Source organism: Heteronotia binoei, chromosome 21 (assembly GCF_032191835.1).
Source record: "Heteronotia binoei isolate CCM8104 ecotype False Entrance Well chromosome 21, APGP_CSIRO_Hbin_v1, whole genome shotgun sequence".
Lineage (NCBI taxonomy): Eukaryota > Metazoa > Chordata > Lepidosauria > Squamata > Gekkonidae > Heteronotia > Heteronotia binoei.
The window spans coordinates 61,713,207-61,738,145 of record NC_083243.1 but is presented as its reverse complement, the minus strand read 5'-3'; the positions used below and the strand labels follow the sequence as shown (position 1 = coordinate 61,738,145).

At 46.1% G+C, this 24,939-nt stretch overlaps 1 protein-coding gene across 6 annotated transcripts in view; it reads right to left on the bottom strand.

The window, feature by feature from the left end:
- HECTD1 (HECT domain E3 ubiquitin protein ligase 1) overlaps nt 1-16,617 on the bottom strand; it is a 75,160-nt gene extending 58,543 nt beyond the window's left edge. For all 6 annotated transcript variants that reach the window (XM_060261425.1, XM_060261429.1, XM_060261430.1 and 3 more), the window contains exons 1-2: nt 16,388-16,617; nt 13,123-13,384 (exon numbers count right to left, since the gene is read on the bottom strand). In XM_060261425.1, coding sequence (XP_060117408.1) covers nt 13,123-13,262 — 140 coding nt within the window. In that variant the 5' untranslated portion in view covers nt 13,263-13,384; nt 16,388-16,617. The remainder of the gene's footprint in view (nt 1-13,122; nt 13,385-16,387) is intronic.
- Nucleotides 16,618-24,939: the final 8,322 nt, after the last annotated feature.

Below are 24,939 nucleotides of genomic sequence, written 5' to 3'. Positions count from 1 at the left end.
CCCCCCACCCCCCCCCCCAAGCTGGCATCTGTGAACAGCTCTAGGGATGAGGGAGGATGGAACAATTTGCCCTGGCGAAGATGAGACAAGTCCGTCCACCATTGCAAGCTCCTCTTGACTGTTAACGGAATTATCAGATTTATGTCCTTTCTCTCCATGATCTGAAGTTGAAATGGCCGTAGGAACATTTGAAGAGGTCTGGAATGGACTCTGGCCCATTGTATCATGTCTATGGTCGAAATCAAAAGTCGCATTAGTTTGGCAAGCAACATCAGTCGTGATGATTGGCTCTGGATGACCCTGATAGCCAAATCCCTGATGGTCCTGGCCTTGGACAGAGGCAGAAATAGCGAGTTGCACGTGGAATCGATCATTGCCCCTAGATGTTCCAACCTCTGGCTCGGCTGAAGCGAACTCTTTGCTATGTTCACCATGAACCCGTGTGACTGAAGACACTGAATGGCCAGAGTTGTGCCCCGAAGAGATTTCTCTGTTGTTGGATCTGACTAAGAGGTCGCCCAGATAGGGGTGAATGTGGATCTCCTGCTTTCTCAGCTGGGCTATTGGATGTATTCAAATCTTGGAGAAAACTCTGGGCGCTGTTGACAGGCCAAAGGGTAAGGCCCTGTACTGGTAATGTTGATTCAGTACCACAAACCTTAGAAAGCGACGATGAGAAGAATGGATAGGTATGTGAAGATAAGCTTCGGTCAGGTCTATGGAGGTGAGGTACTCCCCTGTCAAGAGTGAGTCCATAATTAATCTCAAAGTTTCCATTCTGAAGTGACGTACCTTGACGTAGCGATTCAGAAACTTGAGATCCAAGATGGCCCTCCAGTCGCCATTCTTCTTGGGTATGGTGAAAAGAATGGAGTACACACCTTTCCCCCTCTCCGACACTGGGACCAGTTCGACTGCTCGAATGTCGAGAAGATGCTGGATTGCTTTGGTAGTAATGAGAAGCTTGTGCTTCTGCTTGGGGGTAGGTGATCTGACAAATCTGTCTGGTGGAATGCGGTGGAACTCTATTGAATACCCCTCTTGTACAATTTCTAAAGACCATTGGTCTGCCTGAGAGGCCTCCCAAGTTTCTGCAAAATGGAGTAGTCGAGCTCCCACCGGTAAGTGATTGTAGTCATGCCTGCTTGGACTTGGCCTCTCTGTCAGGCTTGTCCATCTTGGAGAAGTTATTATGATTGAATTTGGAGCCGAATGAACCCCTTTTAAAGGAGCTCTTTGGCGTTTCCCAATTAAACTTTTTTGAATCAATGCAATATCTGGCCAAGGAATGCTGAGTCCGAAAGGACTGAGGACCCCTTTTTTCATTTCTCCAAATGGATTTGGGCATGGCCTTCTTTTTATCCCTAGTCTCTACTAGGATCTTATCCAAAGCGTCCCCGAAGAGACGATCCCCCTGAAAGGGGTATGCTGCCACTGTAGACTTAGAGAGAAAATCAGCTTGCCAAGCCTGAAGCCAAAGAAGGCGTCTAGCCACCGTAGTGGACGGCATTGTCTTGGAGGCAAATGTCAGGATATCTAAGGTTGCGTCAGCCGTGAATGACGCTGCCTTAAGAATGCGTGACGCGCCCTCTAACATACGTCTGTTGTCCTCTGGTAACATCTGAAGTAACTTACGTACCCAAACAATGGACGCCCTGGAGACCAGGGAGGCCGCAGAGGATGCCTTCACGATCATGGCCACAGATTCGTACAATCTTTTCAAGGTCGCCTCAGCTTTTTTGTCCAGGGGATCTCTAAGAGAACCCTGGCCATCCTCTGATACCAGGCCCGAGGACTGTAGAGCTGCTACTGGACCGTCCACAGTTGGGGCTTGTAACAACTCGTTGGTGTAAGCAGGCAGTGCGTACAACTTTTTTACTAAGTGAGGAAACTGCTTAAGGGAAGCTGGCTTTTCCCATTCTGCTCTAACCTGCTTTTCAAAGTATTCTGGAAAAGGGAAGACTTGTTCAGAAGTTTCCCCCCTGGGCAAGAACTCAGAATTTCCGCTGGTTCTTGACTTAAACTTCTTTGACTTAGCTACCTTGGCTTCCTCATCAATGGGCCCCTCCTCAATTTCTAATGCTGAAAGAGTTTTGGCTAGCAGAAACTGGTAATCTTCCTGACAGAAGAAACGACTACCCTGCTCAGGTATTTTAACCTCCTCCTGTTCCTCCTCTGAGAAACATTCCCCCTCTTCCCTATCCTCCTGATCAGAGCCAGACGCTATATATTCAAGCTCAACAGGTAAGGACTGGGAAGACTGCAATGGGGCCTTTCGCGCTGCCTTGGTGGGCCAGGAGAAGGAGCAGGAAGGATCTAAAGGAAAAGTTGGTCCTTGAGGGAGAAGCCCCATTCGGGCGCAAAAGGATCCCATTTCCTCCTGCATAGCTCGCCTAATAAAGAGCATAGCCTCTGGGTTCAGAGGGTTGCTCATTAATACATTATCCCCATCCTGGAAGCCTTCCATTTGCGGCTGCAGGTAGTTCCGAGCCTCTGGAGTGCCTGCTCTTAGGGGTTGGAAGGTCTGAGAGCTACGCTCCGCACTTCCAAAATGGCCACCGCTGTTTGCTGCCGCCCCAAGGTATGTAGCCGGGGCATCCATTACGCGCCGTTTCTTGGTGCTGGCAGCCGAATCGTCTGCGGCCGCGTTGGGAAGGGCGCGAGCAAGCCGCGAAGGCAGGTCGGCACCTTCAACGAAAGTCGGCGCTGCGAGAGGCGCGGCACGCGACTCTCCCTCCTCATCCAAAAGGAAACCGTCCTTGCTACAGGCCATTCTAAAACGGCCCAAACTAGTCTCCTCTGCTGCCTTTGCCCAGCGAAGGGAAGGAGAAAGGGGAGGGAGAGAAACAGATATGGAAGGGAAAGAGATAATTGAGAAAGAGAAAAAGAGAAAAAGGCTTAGCCTAGCCTTGTGCTGCTTCTCCCTGTAGAGGCAGGAACAAAACTGAGGGCGGGGTTATTCCGAAGGCGCCAACAGGAAGGTGAAAAAAGTGTTTCCTGCCTCCCTGAAGGAACAGTAGGAATAACCCACAGAGATGTCCGACAACCTCTGAGGGAGAAAGCCTGACTGCTTCCTCCTTCCTAGTATTTATTTATTTATTTATTACTTCCCATTTTTATCCCGCCCTCTCCGCAAGCGGTCTCAGGGCGGCTTACAACATTATAAAAACAATCAATCCAATAAAACATATAAAACCATAATTTACATATATTAACTTTAAAACCATTCTATAGCGCTATTTCAGTCCAGTATAGGCGGTATTGACTTCTCGACCAAGATCGCCAGCATTCTGTAGGATGTCCGGTGGCAGCCTTTTTTCGATCAAACCACAAAAGCCTGTTTGAACAATTCGGTCTTACAGGCCCTGCGGAACGCAGACAAATCCCGCAGGGCCCTTATAGCTTCTGGGAGGGTGTTCCAAAGTTCTGGTGCTGCCACTGAAAAAGCCCTGGATCTCGTTATACATAGCCTGGCTTCTTTTGGGCCAGGGGCAGACAACAGATTTTTTGTCCCTGATCGCAGTGCTCTCTGGAGGATATATGGGGAAAGGCGGTCCCGTAGATAGGCAGGTCCCTGACCATAGAGGGCTTTAAAGGTTAATACCAACACCTGGAAGCGAACTCGGAACACAACAGGCAACCAGTGCAGCTCTCTCAGCACTGGCTGAATGTGCTCCCGTCGCGGCAGCCCCATTAACAGCCGTGCCGCAGCATTCTGCACTAGTTGTAGTCTCCGGGTTAGCGTCAAGGGTAGCCCCATGTAGAGAGCATTACAGTGATCTATTCTTGAGGTGACCATAGCATGGATTACCGTCGCTAAGTCGTTGCGCTCCAGGTAAGGAGCCAGCTGCTGCGCTTGCCGAAGATGAAAGAAGGCAGATCTAACAGTGGCTGCCACCTGAGCCTCCATTGTAAGGGAGGACTCAAGAAGCACGCCTAAGCTCTTGACCTTAGGGACCGGTGTCAGTGGTGCCCCGTCAAGAGTCGGCAGCTGGATCTCTCTCCCCGGACCGCCCCGACCCAGGTAGAGAACCTCCGTCTTCGTTGGATTCAATTTCAGCCGACTCAGCCTAAGCCAAGAAGCCACGGCTTGTAACGCCAGGTCTAGATTTTCTGGGGTACAGTCAGACTGGCCACCCATCAATAGATAGAGCTGGGTGTCATCTGCATATTGATGGCAACCCAGTCCGTACCTCCTGACAATCTGGGCAAGGGGGCGCATATAGATGTTAAATAGCATCGGGGATAGGACCGCTCCCTGCGGCACCCCACAACTAAGAGAGTGCCTCTGGGATGCTTCCTCCCCTATCACCACCCTTTGTCCCCAATCTTGGAGAAAGGAGGTCAGCCACTGTAAGGCAGATCCCCGAATCCCCACATCGGCGAGGCGGCTAGTCAGTAGCTGATGGTGACCGTGTCAAAAGCGGCTGACAGATCTAATAATAACAGCACCGCAGAGCCGCCCTGATCCAGATGTCGCATAAGGTCATCTATGAGAGCGACCAGAACTGTCTCCGTCCCGTGACCTGGCCTAAAGCCGGACTGGAATGGATCCAGTGCGGAAGTGTCCTCCAGGAATCCCTGCAGCTGAATCGCCACCGCCTGCTCTATGACCTTACCCAGAAAGGCTATCAGGGTTTCTGGCTATCAGGGTTTAAACATTCCCGCACACCCTTTAATATGCCTCACTCACCTTATTCCTGAGCCACAGGCCCAGCTCATCTCACAGGACCTTCTCCCCTCCAGCTGGCACAAGGCTCCTACAGTGTAACTGGAAGTATCAGATCCCTGACCAGTCCTGGACACATTATTACATTAAACCTTACCAGCAACAGGATAATTACTATCAATAGTTTTGTTCCTTGTAAATTCCTTAGCTGCAAGTGTCCAGGTTAGACCGACTGAGTTCCCATATCTTAGGACAGATTGCAACTAAATAATGGTTTTTTAAAAATTAAAGTACAATGTTTTTTTTTCTATATAAAGAACAATGTTTAATTCTGACACCAAATCTTAACCTCATGTTCTCCTTTGTTAGTTTCTACATGTTGTTTTAAAGTTTACAAGCAGTTCAAGTATTTGCACAAAACAGGGCAAAACAGTAATGTTTTACTATGGGAACTGAGTAACTATGGTAGTATGCCAACTTATTATAAACTGCAGCCCTGTAGTATTTCTACTAAAAACTTAATATTTTAAAAGCTAATTTCTAAAATATTAACATAAGTTTATTAAAAGAAACAGTCATTTTGATGTTTAAATGCATTTTAATTTTTTTAAATAATACAAACCACTAAAATCCAGATGGACAACAGCTATCCACTATACAGACACCCCACATAGTTAAGTATTCAAACATGATATACAAAGATCATTAAACCTACTTAAATACAAGTTTTAAATACTATAATTTTCTTAACTGTGGTTTAACACATACTTCTATTTACAGACAGGGACCTTTCTCAGAAGGAAATGTGTGAAAAGGGTTTTACTGCAAATGTAGCTAAGACTGCTCCTATATTTTGCTTTAGGTGTCATGAACCTCTGGGTTATAACTGACAGCTCTGTCACCATAACAGCCTGCACTTACATTAGAACTCTCCCAGCTACACAGTTTCAGAAAAGTCTCATCTTTAATTATTTTGGTTGTAGAATCATCACTTCAAGAACAGATAAAAGTATTGGGGAATTTCTTTTTAGAGAAGAGATGATAAAAGAGAAGCATGACAGTTTACAAAATTACAAATATATTTGAAACCACTCCCAGCATTCCACTTCTTTTTAAAAAAGGCTATTTCCGTGCACTTATCCCTATCAGATCAGTGAAACTGAATTATTTTTTTAAAATACAGCAGAACAAACAAGGTCCATAATATGTAAGGAAGACAATGAAATAGACCACTATAGTCCACAAAAAGTAGAGCCTGCCTATAGCATTTGTACTACAGAACCTGAAGCATCAGGTGATTAATGAAGTAACTGCAGTACTATCCACAACATAGTCTCCAATTAATTAAGTCACATCTGGTTTCCTTATCCACAACGAACTGGGCTGCAGAGGCCACTTCATTGTCTTTCGGACTCTGGCTTGCAAGTTACAAAGGGATATTATCTTCCATCCTTCTAAGCAAAACTTAAGGTTCTAAAATCTAAAATTGCTGGTACTTTTGCTAAGACTAGACAATGTTTCAAAGGACAAGGAAACTGAATAACCAAGCACAGAAACAGATATTTCCAATGAAGAGTAGGTCCAAGTACACACAATTGAAGTAGACAACATTTCTACAGCTAACTGTCAAACTGAAAAGCTCCATAACAGGGCTCAACAAATCCCAGGTGTCAAGTCACCATGACATCTAGAAATTCTACTGCGGTGTCTAGTATCAGCAATGATTCTACTGTAGTCTCTCTCAGTGAACTTCAATGTAAGTACAACCTTAACATTTCACCTCAAAATACATTTTGCTGTATGACCTAAAAATACATGTGCATGAAGTTCTTCTTGTTGTTTGCTTATATGGTAACTCTGCACCATTCAGTGATGGTAGATGAACTCATTTCTCAACTCAGTTGTTTTAGACTGGCTCCAATATTCAGTTAAACAGAGCTTTTTAAAACAATGAGAAACTGAAGAGAGGTTGTGTCAGGGTTAGAGGTCACCTTTTTGTTTTGGCAATGTCAGTATCTGAACATGGCCTAATCTGTGGATGCTTAAACACAGAGATTACAGCCATGAACTAATAAAACAGATATTTCAACAAACCTGAGATGCCCCAGATTTGCAAAAAAATCTTTTTTAAAAAAACCCACAACATACAGGGAGAATTAACCCCTCCCCCAATAATAGAAGCAGTACCTGTACTTTTAAAAAAGAAAAACAAATGCTCCCCTGTGGCTACTGCAAGGCAACCATAACATACACACACACACAAACCCCTAAACTATAGAAGCAGTGCCTGTACCTTTATGGAAGGAGATCTCAGCGTCCCTTGTGAGGGTTGCTAGGCAATTACAATAGCACTGCCTGCCTTCAAACCTTGGTTGCTGTTAGTAAAAACTTGGGTGAGGGCTGTCTCCAGGGTTATTCTGACCTCCTAGTCCACCTCTGCTCCCCATCCTTCTGTCCTGGAAGGATTACTTAACGGGGCCAGGCCCAGCAGCAGTCACTCACCAACTTGCTATCATACAATTTCTGCTACTCACTCAGATGCACTTTTGGCTACTGAACAACTTGGCTGGCCTCAGTGACAGCCTCTTCCATACTTGCACAACTTGGCTAGGCCCAGTGGTGGCCTCTACAAACCCCACCTGAGCAACTTGCTACCACACACCTTGCTGAGTCTGCCTCAGTGGGATGAGCGGGATATAAATCCAAATAGAATCATAGAATCACAGAGTTGGAAGGGACCTCCAGGATCATCTAGTCCAACCCCCTGCACAATGCAGGAAACTCACAAATACCTCCCCCTAAATTCACAGGATCTTCATTGCTGTCAGACAGCCATCTAGCCTCTGTTTAAAAACCTCCAAGGAAGGAGAGCCCACCACTTCCTGAGGAAGCCTGTTCCATTGAGGAACCGCTCGAATGGTCAGGAAGTTCTTCCTAATGTTGAGCTGGAAGTTCTTTTGATTTAATTTCAACCCACTGGTTCTGGTCCTACCTTCTGGGGTAGAAAACAATTCCACACCATCCTCTAGCTGACAGCCCTTCAAGTACTTGAAGATGGTGATCATATCACCTCTCAGCCGCCTCCTCTCCAAACTAAACATCCCGAGCTCCTTCAACCTTTCTTCATAGGACTTGGTCTCCAGACCTCTCACCATTTTCGTCGGCCTCCTCTGGACCCGTTGCAGCTTGTCTATATCCTTCTTAAAATGTGATGCCCAAAACTGAACACAATACTCCAGGTGAGGTCTTACCAGAGCAGAGTAAAGCAATACCATCACTTCATGTGATCTCAACACTATACTTCTGTTGATACAGCCCAAAATTACATTTGCCTATTTAGCCACCAGATCACACTGTTGACTCACATTCAGCAAATGGTCCACTATGACCCCGAGATCCTTTTCGTGCATACTACTGCTAAGACAAGTCTCCCCCATCCTATAACCATGCATTGGATTTTTCCTACCTAAATGCAGAACTTTACATTTATCCCTGTTAAAAATTCATTTTATTGGTTTTAGCCCAGTTTTCCAGCCTGTAAAGGTCATTCTGTTTTTCTCTTGTACTGTATTTGCAACCCGTTCCAATTTAGTATCATGGGCAAACTTAATAAGCATTCCCTCTATTCCGTCATCCAAATCATTTATAAAGATGTTGAACAAAACAGGTCCTTGAGGCATTCCAGTTGTCACTCCTCTCCAAGAGGATGAGGAACCACTCACAAGCACTCTTTGGGTGTGATCTGTTAACCAGTTACAGATCCACCTAATAGTAACAGGATCCAAACCACATTTTACCAACGTCTACAAGGATAATATGTAGAACATTATCAAAAGCCTAACTGAAATCAAGATAAACTATGTCTACAGCATAGACATACTAACCTGATCCAGCAAGGTAGTCACTTTCTCAAAAAAAGAGATCAGGTTAGTCTGACATGACTTGTTCTTGAGAAAACCATGCTGGCTCTTAGTAATCACAGCCATCCTTTCTAAATGTTCCAGGACTAACTGTTTGATGATTTATTCTAAAACTTTTCCAGGTATAGATGTCAAGCTGACAGGCTGGTAGTTACCCGGATCCTCCTTTTTCCCCTTCTTGAAGATGGGGACAACATTTGCCCACCTCCAATCTTTCGGCACCTCTCCTGTTCTCCAAAAATTCTCAAAAATAATAGCCAGAGGCTCAGAAATTACATCCACAAGCTCTTTTAGAACCCTTGGATGCAGTTCATCTGGCCCTGAGGACTTAGTTTCATTTAAAGAAACTAGGTCTGTACTACCCCTTTGCTGACCCTGGGCTGGAAATCTATACCCTCATTATATGTTCTGTTCATGCCATGTTGAGCACCATTTCCCTCAGAAGAGAAGACTGAGGAAAAGCAGGAATTGAGCAGTTCCACCCTCTCTTCATTATCTTTTACAATTTTACTTTCCTGTCCTTTTCTTACTCTGAACATGTGAAAACAACCCTTTGTTGTTGTTTTTAGCATTTTTGGCCAGCCTAAGCTCCTACTGAGCTTTAGCTTTCCTAACTTCTTCTCTACAAGCACTGGTGATTTGCTTATATTCATCCTTGGTTATAAGGCCCTCCTTCCAATTCCTAAAGGAGTCTTTTTTATTTCTCAAGTCTTTAGAGAGCTGTTTATGGAGCCAGCTCGGCTTCTTTAGACTTCTTCCAATAAAAAAACAAATAATAAACTTTTGCAACTTAAACAGATTTTTTTTCCAAAGAGATGTTACCAGGGCATGAGAAGAAAGGAAATTTGAGTGCCAGTGTGATATAGCGGTTAAACTGTCAGATTATGATCTGGGAGACCCAGGTTCAAACCACCACACTGTCATGGAAGATTGCTGGGTGATCTTGGGCCAGACCCTCTCTCTCATCCTTTTCTACTTCATCAAGTTGTTAGGATAAAATGGAGGACAGAATAATTATGTAAAATGCTGTGGGTCCACATTGGGCATAAATGAAGTAAATAAATAAAAGTCAGTCAAGTTTATTACGATCCAAGATCATAATAAAAGTCATCAACAAACAATACACTGATTACCAATACTCCATCTAAACTGTGGAGTCTTGTGAGCAAAAATTCTACTTCATGAGCTACCAGCATTAAAGTTGTGATCTACTGCATAAATTAGTTTGGTTTTCCAAGCTAAGACAAAAATGTGGGTGCCAGAGGCTAAAAAAACTGTGAGCTAACTCACACTAACATCTTAGAGGGAATATTGCTAATTACATTAAGTTACACTGGTTGCATGACTTAAGTATACTAGGCTTAAAATGCAAAGCTTGGTTAAAATTTGTTAAAAACAAACCATATTCTTTTGTCTGTAAAGAAATAATAAGTACTTGGAGACAAATAAAAGAAACATTGATTGGTAAGCAGGAAGGGAAATGGGAGGATGTGGAGGGGCTCTGGATAGGACTGATCTGTCAAATTAAGGTAAGATATTTCAACCAATATCCTTTCTGTAACAAAAGCATGGTGGTATTGGCAAAATGGAGCTCTCCCATTGGCTTTAGGCACTGCATAAACCATTGGCCTGTCAACTGCCACTCAAGATCTGTTGCATTCCATTGGCTGCAGATTGAGACACTGCTTCACAGAGGAGGGGAAAAAAGCCTATCCTTGACTGACCAATGGAGGGAGAAGGAGAGAACTGCCACAGAAAGCCTTCCCTCAATTGGCAAATAAAATAAATAAATAAATAAAAATTACTTCGCAGAGGAGATAAAGAAAGCCTTCTCTCGATTGGCTGAGAGAGGGAGAGAGGAAAACAGCCACAGAAAGCCCTTCAATTGGCTGATGGCTCCTCCCCCTCCTCCTCTGAGGAACCAAACAGCCAGAAAAACATAGACAAAAACATAGGAACCCTTGGCAGCAGATCAATGTTTTATTCTAGGTACAGAGAGCGAAGAGAGAGGGAGAGGGCCACCGGGGAAGCTGCCTTCACTTTCCCCTCAGTGCATCTTGATAGCCAACCAAGCTTGGTTTTGTCAGTAAGAGGTGGGGGAGAAGAGGCCCTTCCCAGGACTATTTTGACCTTTGAGGGAGAACTCATTGGGACTGGTCTTGACTAGAGTTGCCAGCTCCAGGTAGAGAAATTCCTGGAGATTTTGTGGTGGAGTCTATGGAAGCCACACTGGGGAAGAGAGAGGCCTCAGTGGAATATTATCATACCACAGAGTCCATCCTCCAAAGCAGCTATATTCTCCAGGGGGAGAGAGTTCTGTTGTCTGGACATCAGTTATGATACCAGGAGATCTTCAGCCTCCACCTGAAGGTTTCCTACCCTAGTCCTGGCAGCACCTTCTGAGTGACTTGATGCCACCTGACTGGCAAGACTTAACTAAGTATGGCTGCTTGCTCCTGTTCAGCAGCAGCCCCCCATAACAGCCACTGTGATATGACAGTCAGCACTTCAGAGCAGGGTCTACTAGACCCAGGTTTCTACTGTGGAAGCTGACTGGGTGATTGCAGACCACCCACATTCTTTCAGCCTAACCTACTTCACAGGGTTGTTGTACAGATCAAAAGGGGGAGAGGTGAATGATGTAAGCTGCTTTGATCCCCACTACAGAGAAAGACTGTCCTTTTTCTAGGTAAAGGCTGCAGGGAGGGGGAAGGAGATGGAAAGCTGAAGTCAGAGGCGCAGATAAAGATAGCCTGATGGTTGGCTGGGAAGGAGATAGGATTGCCAACTCCAGGTTGGAAAATTCATGGAGATTTGAGGGGTGGAGCCTAGAAAGGATGGGGTTTGAGAAGGGGTGGAAACTCAGATAGGTATAATGCTGTAGACTCCACCCTACAAACTAGCCATTTCCTCCTGGGGAGTCACTGTTGCCAATCTCCACATGAGGCCTGGAGATCACTCAGAATTACAACTGCTCTCCAGATGGCAGAGATCAGCTCCCTTAGAGAAAATGCTAGACTCTTAAGTCATTATAACCTGCTGAGGTCACACACACACCCCATGACAGCCAGTGTGGCATGGCAGTTGGCACTTCAGAGTAGGGGTTGCCAGACCCAGATTCTTGCTGTGGAAGCTGACTAGGTGATTTTGAACTAGTCACAGACTTTCAGCCTAATCTTCCTCACAGGGTTGTTGTGCAGATCAAAAAGAGGAGAGGAGAATGATGAAAACTGCTTTGGTCCCCACTGTGGAGAAAGACTGTACTTTTCTTAGGTAGAGCATGAAGAGAGGGGGAGATGGAAAGCAGTCTATCTCCATCTCTTTTGCCCCATCCCTTCTTTCTCAAGATACCCCTCTTCTCTGATAATCTACCTCACATTCCCCACTTTCTCCATTTCCCTCTCCAACAGCTGCCTTCTCGACATATCCTGCCTCCCTCTATTTTTCCCTTCCCTCCCCAGCCCCCCTGCCAAGGCCATGACCCTTACCCACAGCACATTTCTAGTGCCCATTGTATTTCTCTTCACAATGGGCCTTATTACTAGTATCGATATAAAACTCTACTTTATAAAGAACAGGTAAGGCATTCATATGCTATTTTTTTTCTCCATGCTTTGTGGTTTCTTAGGCCCTGCAGTCACAACAAAGGGTATACTGACTTTTGCCAGATGCATTTAATTAAAACTCAGCAGCTTTGCTAGCTGTTTATGAAGAAAAACATTTGTTTTAGCTATAGAATCTGAATGGAAAAACAGAACTTCAGTCTATTTTTACAGGGCCCTTGCTTATTTTTGCCTTCCTCCCCAAAATACAAAGAGTTCAGAACTGAATTTTCTTTTCCTATTTAACCAAATCATGCAAGATGCACCTAAGCTATAATATAGGCCCTTTTGTTATACCAAAAGATCTAAGCATGAACTAAAGGCAACAAGCTCTAGGAAAACAACTGCTACAGTAGCCTCCAGTATTCTCCTAGACCAGGGGTGGCTAAACTGCAGCTCGGGAGACACACGTGGCTCTTTCACACATATTATGTGGCTCTCAAAGCCCCAACCTCTTTGGCCAGCTAGCTTGAAGAAGGCATTTGTTTCTTTAAATCACTTCTCCAAGCCAAGCCAGCCAGCAGCCTAGAGAATGCATTTAAAGTTGCTTTCTTTCCACCTCTGCCTCCCTCCCCCAATCTATTTTCCCTCCTTCCTTCATCTGATGTTCATGTTTTGTGGCGCTCAAACATTTGATGTTTATTCTATGTAGCTCTTATGATAAGTTTGGCCACCCCTATCCTAGACCTTGTTGTCAATAACAATTGCATCAAGACCATGATGTGAAAAGCAGCTTCAGCTCTCTTTGATCATCCACTTATGGATCACCAGTGGTGTCAATACACTGCTTACAGTGTTCTCAGTGTCACCATAATGGTTGTCATACAATACGTTGCTAAAACAGATTCTGGGTGGCAGGATCCCAGCAAAAAAATATCCATTATGAAAAGGATCAAGCTGCATAAAGACATCAAAAGAAAAATTCACTTACGTTTCAAAGCATCGATCCACATTGTCCGACATCAAAAGTAGCATACATAACTGCTCAAGTGCGATGAGTTGCATGTCTCTTTCATCTCCTTGACCCATCTGCAGCCACTCAAGCAATGTGTCTGGGTCCACATCTGCCATGATTTTAGAGTTGTGATGTTGTCAAATATAACAGTGACTGAAGAAATCTTTTAAAATATCCTATAAGAATAACTTGAGCACAAATCCACTTTGCTAAGATCCCAGGTTTTCACAAGCTTAACCTGAAAAGAAAGACAGGTCTATCAAGCAGCAAGTAGTTAATTTTCTAGCTTTGACTTCCTAGCCTATTATGTGGGATGCGTAAAACCTGCATGAACACCAAACCCTACAACCTGTATATATTAGCATATTGTTTACTTAATTAAGCATTCTTCATTTTGCTTCTTTTGGTCAACACATAAAGTTAAGAAGGTATACACAGTGCACTGAAATGCCATCCCTAATTTACAGAAATTCTAGTTTCTGGATTTTAAGATTTCACAAGATATTTTTGACACTTTCATGCCTATTTTTGCTACTGTAATACTTCCAAAATTTACTTTAAATGTTATGCTGTTCCTGGGATACAGTGCCACTAGAATAATTTTCAGGCCCTGAATTTACCAACCTGGGTTTGTGATGCTTAGAGCTGTAAAAATTATATATGTCTGATCACTCCTGAGTATGTTAGGGACTAAAATTCTGAAAATAGCTACAACCAATAATCTTTACTAGTTCTTAGGAATTTCAAATGTTTTCCAACATTGACTTTAATGATCTCACACTTACATGTCCATTTCTATGTGATGAAATTGCTGTAATTTCGATTTGTATGCTGATTATGGCCTTGAAGCCATAACATAAATCCCAGTGGCTGCATCAGCACAACAAGATAGAGGAACACTACCAAATGTCACTAGTAGAAACAAGTGGTGCTGCAGTCTTTACATGAATTTGTTTGATGCAGCAACATCACAGAATTATACAGCTGGGTAAGTTAAATATTTAGGAAAGAGGAAGAGAGACACTAGTTGAGCAGCAGAATTCTATAAGTTTAAGTAGTACATTCTTCCTAAATAATCAAGTATTCTTACAACAGAAACACTTATAATTTTTACTACTTTTACCAGCATCTGTGATTTCTTTCTCTCCATTTGCATAGGCTATACATTACCCAAGTAACGCTCAACAAGCCAAGCAAACTGTAAGCACAATTAAAATAAAAGCCAAGTCTCAGAAGGACTCCTACTTCAGCCTTAAAAATAGTTAGAGCAGGTTTAATTTATGACTAAATGCTGAAAGGATGAGGGGAAAAGGTGAGGGTTTTTTCTTTTAAACCCTTAACTTCATCTAGATAAAACCAGTCAAATATGCTATAAGGCATAATGAATTGTTAAAATGGAATATGTATCATAACCCTACACATGTTTACTCATTACAAAAATCCCATTGAGTTCAGTGGGGCTTACTTCCTAATCAGTGTGTTTAGAAGTGCAGCCTAATCCTATTATTTCCCAATCTTCCATTTGGCCTAGAGGTTTTCACTTCAGGGATAATTTCCCATGTGGTTTGCTGGAATCAGGATCACTGAAATAGAACATCTAATACTTAAAAATTCTCCATCTGCAAGTTTGCAGCTGTTTGTACATCAGGAGTCTTTATCGGAGTCACAAAAGCTCTTTCACTGTATTCTTGCATGCAAGTAACTATCTAGTTTGCAAACTTCATCCTGCTACTAGACCAGTACAATCACTAATGCTGCACAATATGCCAGACTTAGAAAATATGGTTCTGAGTAGTTGCTCTCAGTAATATATTCCCTTCAGCACATTCCTTTTATCCTTCTAAAATGCAAATATATTACAAAGATGCCAACGGTTAAAAACTACACAGAGTATTTCACCAGCTACCATGATTCTGGGGAAAGGAAGAAAGGGAGGAAAAAATGCTCCCAACAATTCTGGTCTTAACCAAATGCTGGCAGGGCAAAGTCTGCCTGTGTGTTTACTTGTGATCAGTTAGTGATTAAAAAAAAGGTAACATTGTTTTAACAGCACAGAAAAAGGAACTCGAAGAAAAATTAAGAACACAAAACCCAATCTAATCCTGAATAAAATTGTCTGCAATCCCGAACAGACATGTTTGAGATGAAAGAATAAACCCAACAGTGCTTTCGACATGTTCGGTTTTTTGTTTTAAATAAAATTAAGAAGTCCCTATATCCCTACATCCAGCATAAAAGTAAATTAACCTAAGTACTACTAAGTTGCCCGTGTGGCTGTCAGCAGGCTCCACTATGAAACTCATTCAAATACGTAAAATTTAAAGACACAAGCAGAAGACACATTTGATCCACACTTTATTCGCAATTAACAAACACAGCTCAGTGGCAATTAACAAACACAGCTCAGTGGCAATGGCAAATGCTTTTCAGGCTGGAAGTGCCAGATTAAATGCCTGCCATCTCTACTTAATAGTCTGGAAAGACTTCACCAAGAATCACGCAAGACCCTGAGAAACCAATATCCACCGGACTAGAAAGAACTGAGTTAAAATAAATGCTGGTCTGACTATGTTCACTCGGCGCCCTCTTCAATAAGCCTAAATAAAGCTAACGCCATGCAAGACAACCAGAATCGCCCTAATGACTTTTGCGCGTCTCCCTCAGATACAAAAACAATCCCTTCTTTCCCTAATTCTGGAGAAGGAACGAGAACAGTGATAAACCGCAGTCTACAGTGGTCGAAAGGAAAGGGATTAATCACTCCTAGCCGGTAAGGCCCAGAACCGGCGACCGGAGAAATCTGGATGAGCCGCGCACTGGCACCTGGTTGTCTCTCCTTCAACCAGGCCGAGACGGCCCAAGGAGACACCCAGGCTCTACAGCACCCCTTCAATACGCCAGAGATACTCCTCTGGGCCTAACTAGCCTCCTCTTTCGAACCCCCATTTCCCCGGGCCTATCGACTACAAGCGGCGCTTTGAGCGGCTTTCTTCGGCAGACTCTCCTCCAGTCACCTTCCATCCCTGGAAGCAGCTATCCTACCAAAAGCCTGCCCGCCACCGTCCTGAGATCACCTCAAAACTACAGAACTTCCCACACTGCTCGCCCGGAAAAGCCGCGGCACTCGCGTTGACTATAAGCCGCAGGCCTCGCAGGGTGACCCGGACTGGCTCTCAGGAAAGGCCGGCGCTAGGCTCGGTCTCTTCGGCCGCAGCGTCCCATTTCCTCCTCCTTCACTTACCTCGGCGTCCCGGACCTTTACCTCAGCCGTCGTCACCGGTCCTCAGCTTCCCGGTGCCCTTCCCTTCCCCCTCAGTCCATAGCCAAACGCCATCTCACCCCGTCCATCTTGATCCTCCCGGCAGAGGATTGGGGAAGGGGGAGGGGAGAACCGAGCGCCACAGACACGAGAAGACGAGGAGGAGGAGGAGGAGGAGGAGCCCGGCAGCCTCGCAGTCACGCTCAGGTTGATTCCCGGCGGAGATGCGGAAGACAGCCGCGGATGGCGCTGCGGCAATCCTTGCCCAAGCTGCTTGTGGCCCAGTCAGAGCCTTGTCACGCGTTATGTCTGGCTCACTTTCTGGTTTACCGTCTCCCCCCACCCCGACAGGCGTTCTCTCTCTCTCTCTCGGCTTGGCTTCGCGAACGAAGATTTAAGAAGGGTGCAATAGTCCACGTTTGCTGCAGGCTCGTTAGAAGAAAAGGAACAGACAGAACCGCTCTGCCCAGGACGTATAAGATGCCCTACTGATGTCTCACAACATACAGAACTTTATTCCCGCTTCTTTTGCTAAACGTGACTTGCCCCCGTGCAGCCCTCCCCCCATATAACTTCTGTATATCCGAAGAACCACAAACTTTCCCCATTTGTTTTACGCAAATTTTTTGTAAAAAATTGTTTTTTTCATGTACATGTGTCTAAAAGTAGCAGGTCTTGGGAAACCAGATAAACGACTACCAAACAGCAGACTTGGAAAGACGGACCGAGACAAAAGGAGATATGAGTGCAACGCTAATTGAAGGTTTTTGGCTTTCGTCCCCAGTCGTGCAAGTAAATCTGTTTTTAAAGTGCCACGAGGAGACTCCTTTTGGGGGGAGGGGCATTTTCCTTGCAAACTCCCGGGGGCCAAGGGTTCGGAATTTGTGGAGATAAAAAATAAAGTATTTCTTCACATAACATAATTAGTTCACTTTTGTGACGGCCTTTAAGCTTATCTATCAGTGTGACTTGTAACAGCTGGCTTTTTAGTTATATTATCTGCAGTCTGTGGTTTTAAGAAACCTCATTAAGGCTGTTGAGAGTGCACTGCATATAATTATTTTATTTACTATGAATTAAAATTTTAGAATAAAAGTCTGAATATTCAGACACATTTGTTCATAATAGCTGGCTTTATGGACCTGTATGATTCTTTGGCAAGCTAATTAGTCACAATGAATGTAATAATATAATTAACATAAGATTACAGGATATGACTGCCCTGTCCACTTCCCGCCCTCAGAGGCAAGATTTTCTTTCTCTTTACTGACTGAGCCACCCTAGTAATGTGTTTTCTTCTTTGCTGAAGAACTCTGGCTGTCACAGTACAATATTTTGACTTTTGGCTCAGCCCAAGAACCCATTTTAACCTAAACAACTTAAATGGCACTGAAGGCAGGTGAGGTGAAATCAGGGGTTGAACATTTCTGAGGTAAAATTGGTACATGCACACAGACTTTTTATGTTTTATGCTAAAGGCATAAGCCATTTAGAGTTATATAAGTCCTTGTATTGAGAGGCTTTTGTACTAGTGTTTTCTCCAACACTCTACTACACTTTCTTTGAGTATTCTCCGACTCTTGGTTTCCAGAAATCTGGTACACTCTTTCCAGTACCCAGACTCCTCTTGAAACACCAGCACTTGTCTCCAGTTGTTAACTGACTCTTATGGTCTCCAGAGGCAGTTTCTGACCACAACAGACCAGGGATCTCTATACTCTTCAGAGCTAACTCCCTGTTTGACTGGGCAGGGAATTTTCTTCTCTCTAGATCTATCCCCTTTCCTTGCCAACTTCCCTCTGTTCTTCTGTCTGTTAAACTGTTCTCAGTCAGGGGTGAATTCTAAAACTATCAGTACTCAATTCTTCTCAGCTAAGGCTGAAATTAGACTCCATTCTCCCCAGCATCCTGCTCAGAAGCTTTTCTCTGTTCAGCTGTTGCTACCCAATCAAATTGCTTGGAGCAGCCTGTCATTCAAGGTTGTCTGTTTCCATTAAGAATTAACCCTTTACAATCTTTCAGCTGTTTGTACAACACTTCTAAGCCTTTAAAAAGTACAGTGTGTCACACAGGACATTAAAATATTATTGGTGACTGCATAGAAGATCCTTCCTGCAGTCACCTGGAAAATGAGTGCGTGCAAAGAATAAAGACCTTGAAATTGCTCCACTGCACATATGAACAACCAGTCACATGCCAGTGACCTAACATCACTAGTTTGACATCATCTGGGGAAAGGCTTAGTCAGAGCATCATGTAATGTGTCAATATCTTGTGTCAAATAATCATCTTACTAAAACAAGTGAAAAGATAAGTGATCTTTTAATCATCACTGCGTTGTAATTGTGCTAGCAGACTGATTGTAAACATTTTTGCACCAAGTCAGAAATCAAAACTCAAGCCCTGCCCACTATGACCAGAGGCACCCTTACCACAGTCAGCTTTACAGAATCACATTCCTAGTTTAAGGTTTATGGGATTTATATCCCACCCTTCCCGCCAAAGCAGGCTCAGGGCATTAGGAATTTAGGAAGCGGCTGCCCTTAATAGGCAAAGAAATGAACAAAGCAAGGCAGCGGTTGCTGCTTTATTCTGTCAACAAGGTATTATGAATATACTAGGAATAAGGCCTGTAGTGAGAATAAATACAGGCTCTAGAGGTTCTGAGTGAATGCCCTGACCTTGGAAACTCAGTGTCAATTTGCTGTGGTGTCATAGCATGACAACGATCATGCAGATACTGAAACTCAGCATTCCTTTTGTCTGCAGTGTGTCGTTACTGCCTTTTCCTGTCATATTTCCTATTGTAGAGAGCCAGTTTGGTGTAGTGGTTAAGTGCGCGGACTCATCTGGGAGAACTGGGTTTGATTCCCCAATCCTCCACTTGCAGCTGCTGGAATGGCCTTGGGTTAGCCATAGCTCTCGCAGAGGTTGTCCTTGAAAGGGGAGTTTCTGGGAGAGCAGCCCCACCCACCTCACAGGGTGTCTGTTGTGGGGAAGGAGATAAAGGAGATTGTAAGCCGCTCTGATTCAGAGAGAAGTGCGGGGTATAAACCTATGGTCTTCTTCTATTTGGCCTTGCAGCATTTAGCATCAGCATGTGCTTGTGGCATGATCTGTCTTTTTTGGGCTGGCATGTGCTTAGGTCTAGTGCGTCCATTAGGTGGTTGCCTACGGGTGCAGCCTTGGGGGGTGCTGAATTGGGCACCCCCCTCCCACTCAGCGGGTGGGGGAGCAAGTGAGGAAGGGAGAGCCGCTGCCCTTCCTGCTTGCAGATAAAGGCCCAGTCAATCAGCAGGTCCTTTCACTCATGCCCTCCCATGCATTTCAAATCACCCGGGGGGGGGAGGGGGCAGCAAAGGCAGCGTGCGTGCATCCAGATCACAGTGCATGCAGCCAACTGTGCTGCACCAGGACACAGAGGGGAAGAGAGTTCCACCCCACCTCTCAGACGCCCCTCAGGTAAAGCAGCTGAGGCAAGGTGAGGCTGGCTGGGCGCCTGAGGGGGAGACCAGGGTGTGGGGCTGCACTTTGCCCACAAGTGGGTGGGAAACCAGAGGGGCCTTGCCTGGGGCATCTTGTAGTCTGGCACCAGTTCTGCTTGTGTTATAGTATACCATAGAGTATGCACCTCAAGGCAGCCATTTTCTATAGGGGAAGTAAGCTGACTTCAGCTTTCCATCTTCTCCCCTCTCCCTGAAGCCTCTGCCTAGGAAAAGTATAGTCTTTTTCCACAGTGTGCACCAAAGCCATGAGGGAAGCAACCTTAGCAGGGTATGATGGCACAAAGTCCACCCTGCAAAGCAGCCATGTTCTCCAGGGGAAGTGATCTATGCCATCTGGAGAGCAGTTGTAATTCTGAATGGTTTCCAGCCCTCACCTGGAGATTGGGAACAATGGCTCCCCAGGAGGAAATGACTGGTTTGGAGGGTGGAGTCTAGCCTGCGGCGGTGACGGGCAGCTGGGCTTCGAGCTCAAGGGGGGCGCCGAGAACGGGCAGTTCCCCTTCGTGGGGGAGGTCAGGGCCGGTCAGGTGGCCTACGAGGGCGGCGGCGACAAGCTGGTGCCCGAGGAGCTGCTGCTGGAGGTGAACGACACGCCCGTGGCCAGGCTGACCCTCCGCGATGTGCTGGTCGTGATCAAGCACTGCAAGGACCCCCTCCGCCTCAAGTGTGTCAAGCAAGGAGGCGTTGTTGATAAGGATCTTCGTCACTACCTCAATTTATGTTTCCAGAAAGGCTCAGTGGACCACGAGCTACAACAGATCATCCGAGACAACCTCTACCTCCGAACTGTGCCTTATAATCGGCGGCAGAGGCTGCTTCGGGACGACTGCCTCGGACTTTCCATCCATCCCCCCCTCCATGTGTGAGCGTGAGCAACGAGTTGGGGCGAGTGGTGCAAAGGACGGGAGGAACATCTGAAGGGACTGACCCAACAGGCTGGTAAGACGCCTGAGATCTTTAGGGTCCTTGAGGGCGGTGGAGGCGGCGGCTGTGCGACGAAAGGCGCGCAGGGAGGCTTACACCCCCCCTGGGCCCTCGAGGCTGCGCAGCAGGCTGCCAAGACCGGCCAGACGGCCCGACAGCCCTGTATAAGAACAACCCTGTATAAGAACATTCCTAACTGCTCTCAACTATCAACTATCACCCAAAGAAAGAACGGGCTCCACATGGACACCGGCGCGCCCAGAGATAAGGACAAGGCAAGAACAGGAGAAAGAACAAGAACATTGCACTTTATAGGCACTACCACTTTAAAACTATCGCACTTTATTCACCCTATTTATGTCCCTTGTTTTAACTCTTACCTCAGAGGATCTAAAATTGCCAATTTAATAATATGGACTGTGGTTAAATTATTAGTTATTTAAATTAGATGTTGACTATTAATTAATTAGCTAAACTGAGAAAATTTTATCTGTGGCAAATTAATTTGGGAAGAGTATTTATTTATTGGTGGGGTTTTACAATTAAGGTGCTTTTAGAATTAGATATAAAAATTAATTTTTAGCTAATTATTTATTGGGAAGATTTGGGGTGGGGCTTTTAATTAAATAACTATTAGAGCAATTGGCAGGTTAGTTTATACATAGATCGGCTGAGAGGAGGAGGGTTTGAGGAGGGGGCAGTTTCAGCTTCAACTATTTCATCAGCGGAGCGGACACAACTAGGAGATGACTGGCCTGGGGATTCCAGTACTCCTGGGGAGGGGAAGGTATGACGGTGGGACTAGGCGGAATTATAAGGGAAGGAGGCTGAGACATGACAGGGCTCGACTCCCTTCCAGCCTACGTCCCATCCTGACGGTGGCAAGTAGTAGGGCCAGAGTAAATTACCCGCCTCCGTCACTGGTGTTATGCAATGCCAGGTCCATCAATAATAAGACTTCTACCCTTCGGGAGTTCCTGTTCGAACAGGATATGGACCTGGCATGCGTGACCGAGACCTGGGTGCGCGAGGGGGAGACTGTAGTTCTCTCCCAGTTGGTTTCCCCAGGATTCTCGGTCTTTCACCAGTCACGGACTAGCGGGCGGGGGGGAGGGGTGGCTATACTCATACGAGAGGTTTACTCCTTTCGGGCTCTCCCGCCCCCGGAGATCAAGGGCATTGAATGTGCCGGTTTGGCGTGGGACGTTGGGGAGGGGTTGGCGGTTTGGCTGGTGTACCAACTGCCTAACGCACCGGCCGACGCCTTACCATCCCTGATGGAGGCCGTAGCAGGCTGGGCATTGGAGTACCCAAGGCTCCTGATCCTGGGTGACTTCAATGTCCATGCCGATGACATGTCCTCTAGTCAGGCGATGGACCTAGTGTCATCCATGGCGACGCTAGGACTCTCCCAGTTTGTTACAACGCCTACCCACCAGGCGGGGCACATGCTAGACTTGATCTTCGTGGCAGGAATTTTAGTGGACGATATTACTGCTCAGACAGTGCCATGGTCGGACCACTATGCCCTTAAGGCTCGTGTGGATATTCCACTCCAAGCCCGTTTAGGCGGCGAGCGTATTTTAGCTTGCCCGCGGAGCCAGATGGACCCTGAACGGTTCCAGATGGCTCTACGGGATCCCTGGCCCTCTGGCAATTCCCTCGATGACCTGGTGGTGTCCTGGAATGATAGGCTCTCCAGGGCCATCGATGAGATTGCACCTAGACGTCCTCTGAGCCCTCGCCTAAAGCTAGCACCCTGGTATAACCAGGAGTTGCAGCAATTAAAGCGAGGACTCAGACGACTAGAGAGGCAATGGCGGCGTACTCAAGACGAAGCCACTAGAGCATCTTATAGAGAGTGTATGAAGTCCTATGAGATGGCAGTCAAAGCCGTAAAGAAAACATACTTTGCGGCTAGGATTGCGTCTGCAACTTCGCGCCCGGCACAACTGTTTAACACAATTCGGACTCTTATAACGCTGCCACAGGGCAGCCCAAATGCTAGTCAATTGGAAATCGGCTGTGAGGCTTTTGCGAAATTTTTTGCAGATAAAGTCGCGTCGCTCCGCCACGACGCCCCCGCCATATTGGAGACAGTATGCGAACCCGAGGCTCCTTGCCTGTCTTCAGATTGTATTCTGGATGGTTTCGGCGCTCTCAGCCTGGAGGAAGTTGACAGGATCCTCTTGTCTGCACGCCCTACAACTTGCAATTCGGACCCTTGCCCCTCCTGGCTTATTAAATCCTGCCAGAGGGAGCTTAGGTATCCTGTACGGGATATCATAAATAGATCCCTGATGGAAGGGCAATTCCCAACACCTCTTAAGGAGGCAGTGGTCCGCCCCCTCTTAAAAAAAACCAACATTGGACCCGGCCGAATTGGTGCACTATCGGCCGGTCTCGAATTTACCCTTTTGGGTAAACTCATTGAGAGGGCAGTGGCGTTGCAACTACAGAGTTTCCTGGAGGATGCTTCCGTCCTTGACTCCCATCAGTCGGGCTTCCGTCCGGGTCATGGGACGGAGACAGTGCTGGTTGCCCTAGTGGATGATCTCCAGCGGCATCTGGACCAAGGCGGCTCGGCGGTACAGATGTTGTTAGACCTATCGGCAGCGTTCGATACGGTCGACCATCGGTTGCTGACTTGCCATCTCGCCAACGTGGGGATTCAGGGGTTGGCTTTACAATGGCTTACCTCTTTCCTCAAGGGTCGGGGACAAAGAGTGGCGATTGGGGGTGAATTATCCCGGAGGTACCCGCTGGATTGCGGGGTCCCTCAGGGAGCAGTTCTTTCCCCGATGTTGTTTAACATCTACATGCACCCTCTTGCCCAGATTGCCCGGAGATATGGGCTGGGTTGCCACCAGTACGCTGATGACACCCAGCTCTATCTACTTATGGACGGCTGGCCTGCCTGTGTCCCAGAAAACCTGAACCTGGCATTGCAGGCCGTGTCTAGATGGCTCATGCTGAGCAGGCTGAAGCTAAATCCAGTGAAGACAGAGGTCCTTTGCTTGGGTCGCTGTAGTCCGGGGAGGGAGATTCCCTTACCAGCCCTCGATGGTGTGCCTCTGTCAGCGGCGCACAGGGTTAGGAACCTGGGGGTGCTATTGGAGCCTACTCTAACTATGGAGGCCCAGATAGCAGCCACTGCCAAGTCCGCATTTTTTCATCTCAGGCGGGCAAGGCAGCTGGCCCCTTTCCTGGAGGACGGCGACCTGGCAACAGTGATCCATGCAACGGTCACCTCGAGGCTGGACTACTGCAATGCCCTCTACATGGGGCTGCCCCTGTGCCGAACCCGGAAGTTGCAGCTAGTGCAGAATGCCGCTGCCCGGCTGTTGTTAGGGCTCCCTAGACGGGAGCACATTCAGCCGGGGCTTCGGGGACTGCATTGGCTGACGATAACATACCGAGTTCGGTACAAGGTGCTGGTTATGACCTTTAAAGCCCTTTATGGCCTGGGACCTGCCTACCTTAGGGACCGTCTCTCCCCACATGTTCCCCAGAGAGTGCTGAGATCGGGGTCTCAGAACCTCCTTATAATCCCTGGGCCAAAGGAGGCCCGACTGAAAGCGACCAGAGACAGGGCCTTTTCGATTGCAGCTCCCTGTTGGTGGAACCAGCTCCCAGAGGAGGTGAGGGCCCTGCGGAAACTTGAACAGTTCCGCAGGGCCTGCAAAACAGCCCTCTTCCGGTTGGCATATAATTAATTGATATCGGAATGCCTGAACATTAACTCTCGAACATCAGATGATTGAATACTGGAATATTTGAAGAATTGATTTAAGGAAAGGTAGCATAGTGCATATTGATGTGAGTTTTATGTGTTTTTATGTATTTCATTGTATAATTATTAATGTATTTTTAAATTGATTCTTGTTAGCTTTTGTGTTGTGAGCCGCCCTGAGCCCGCCTCGGTGGGGTAGGGCGGGATATAAATTGAATAAAATAAAAAATAAAATAAATAAACCCCTCAAATCTCCAGGAATTTCCCAGCCTAGAGCTGACAAGCCTAGTCAGGACTGGGCCCAGTGAGTTCTCCCTCAAAGGCCAAAATAGAATTGGAAACGGCCTTCCCCCACCTTTTACTGACAGAAC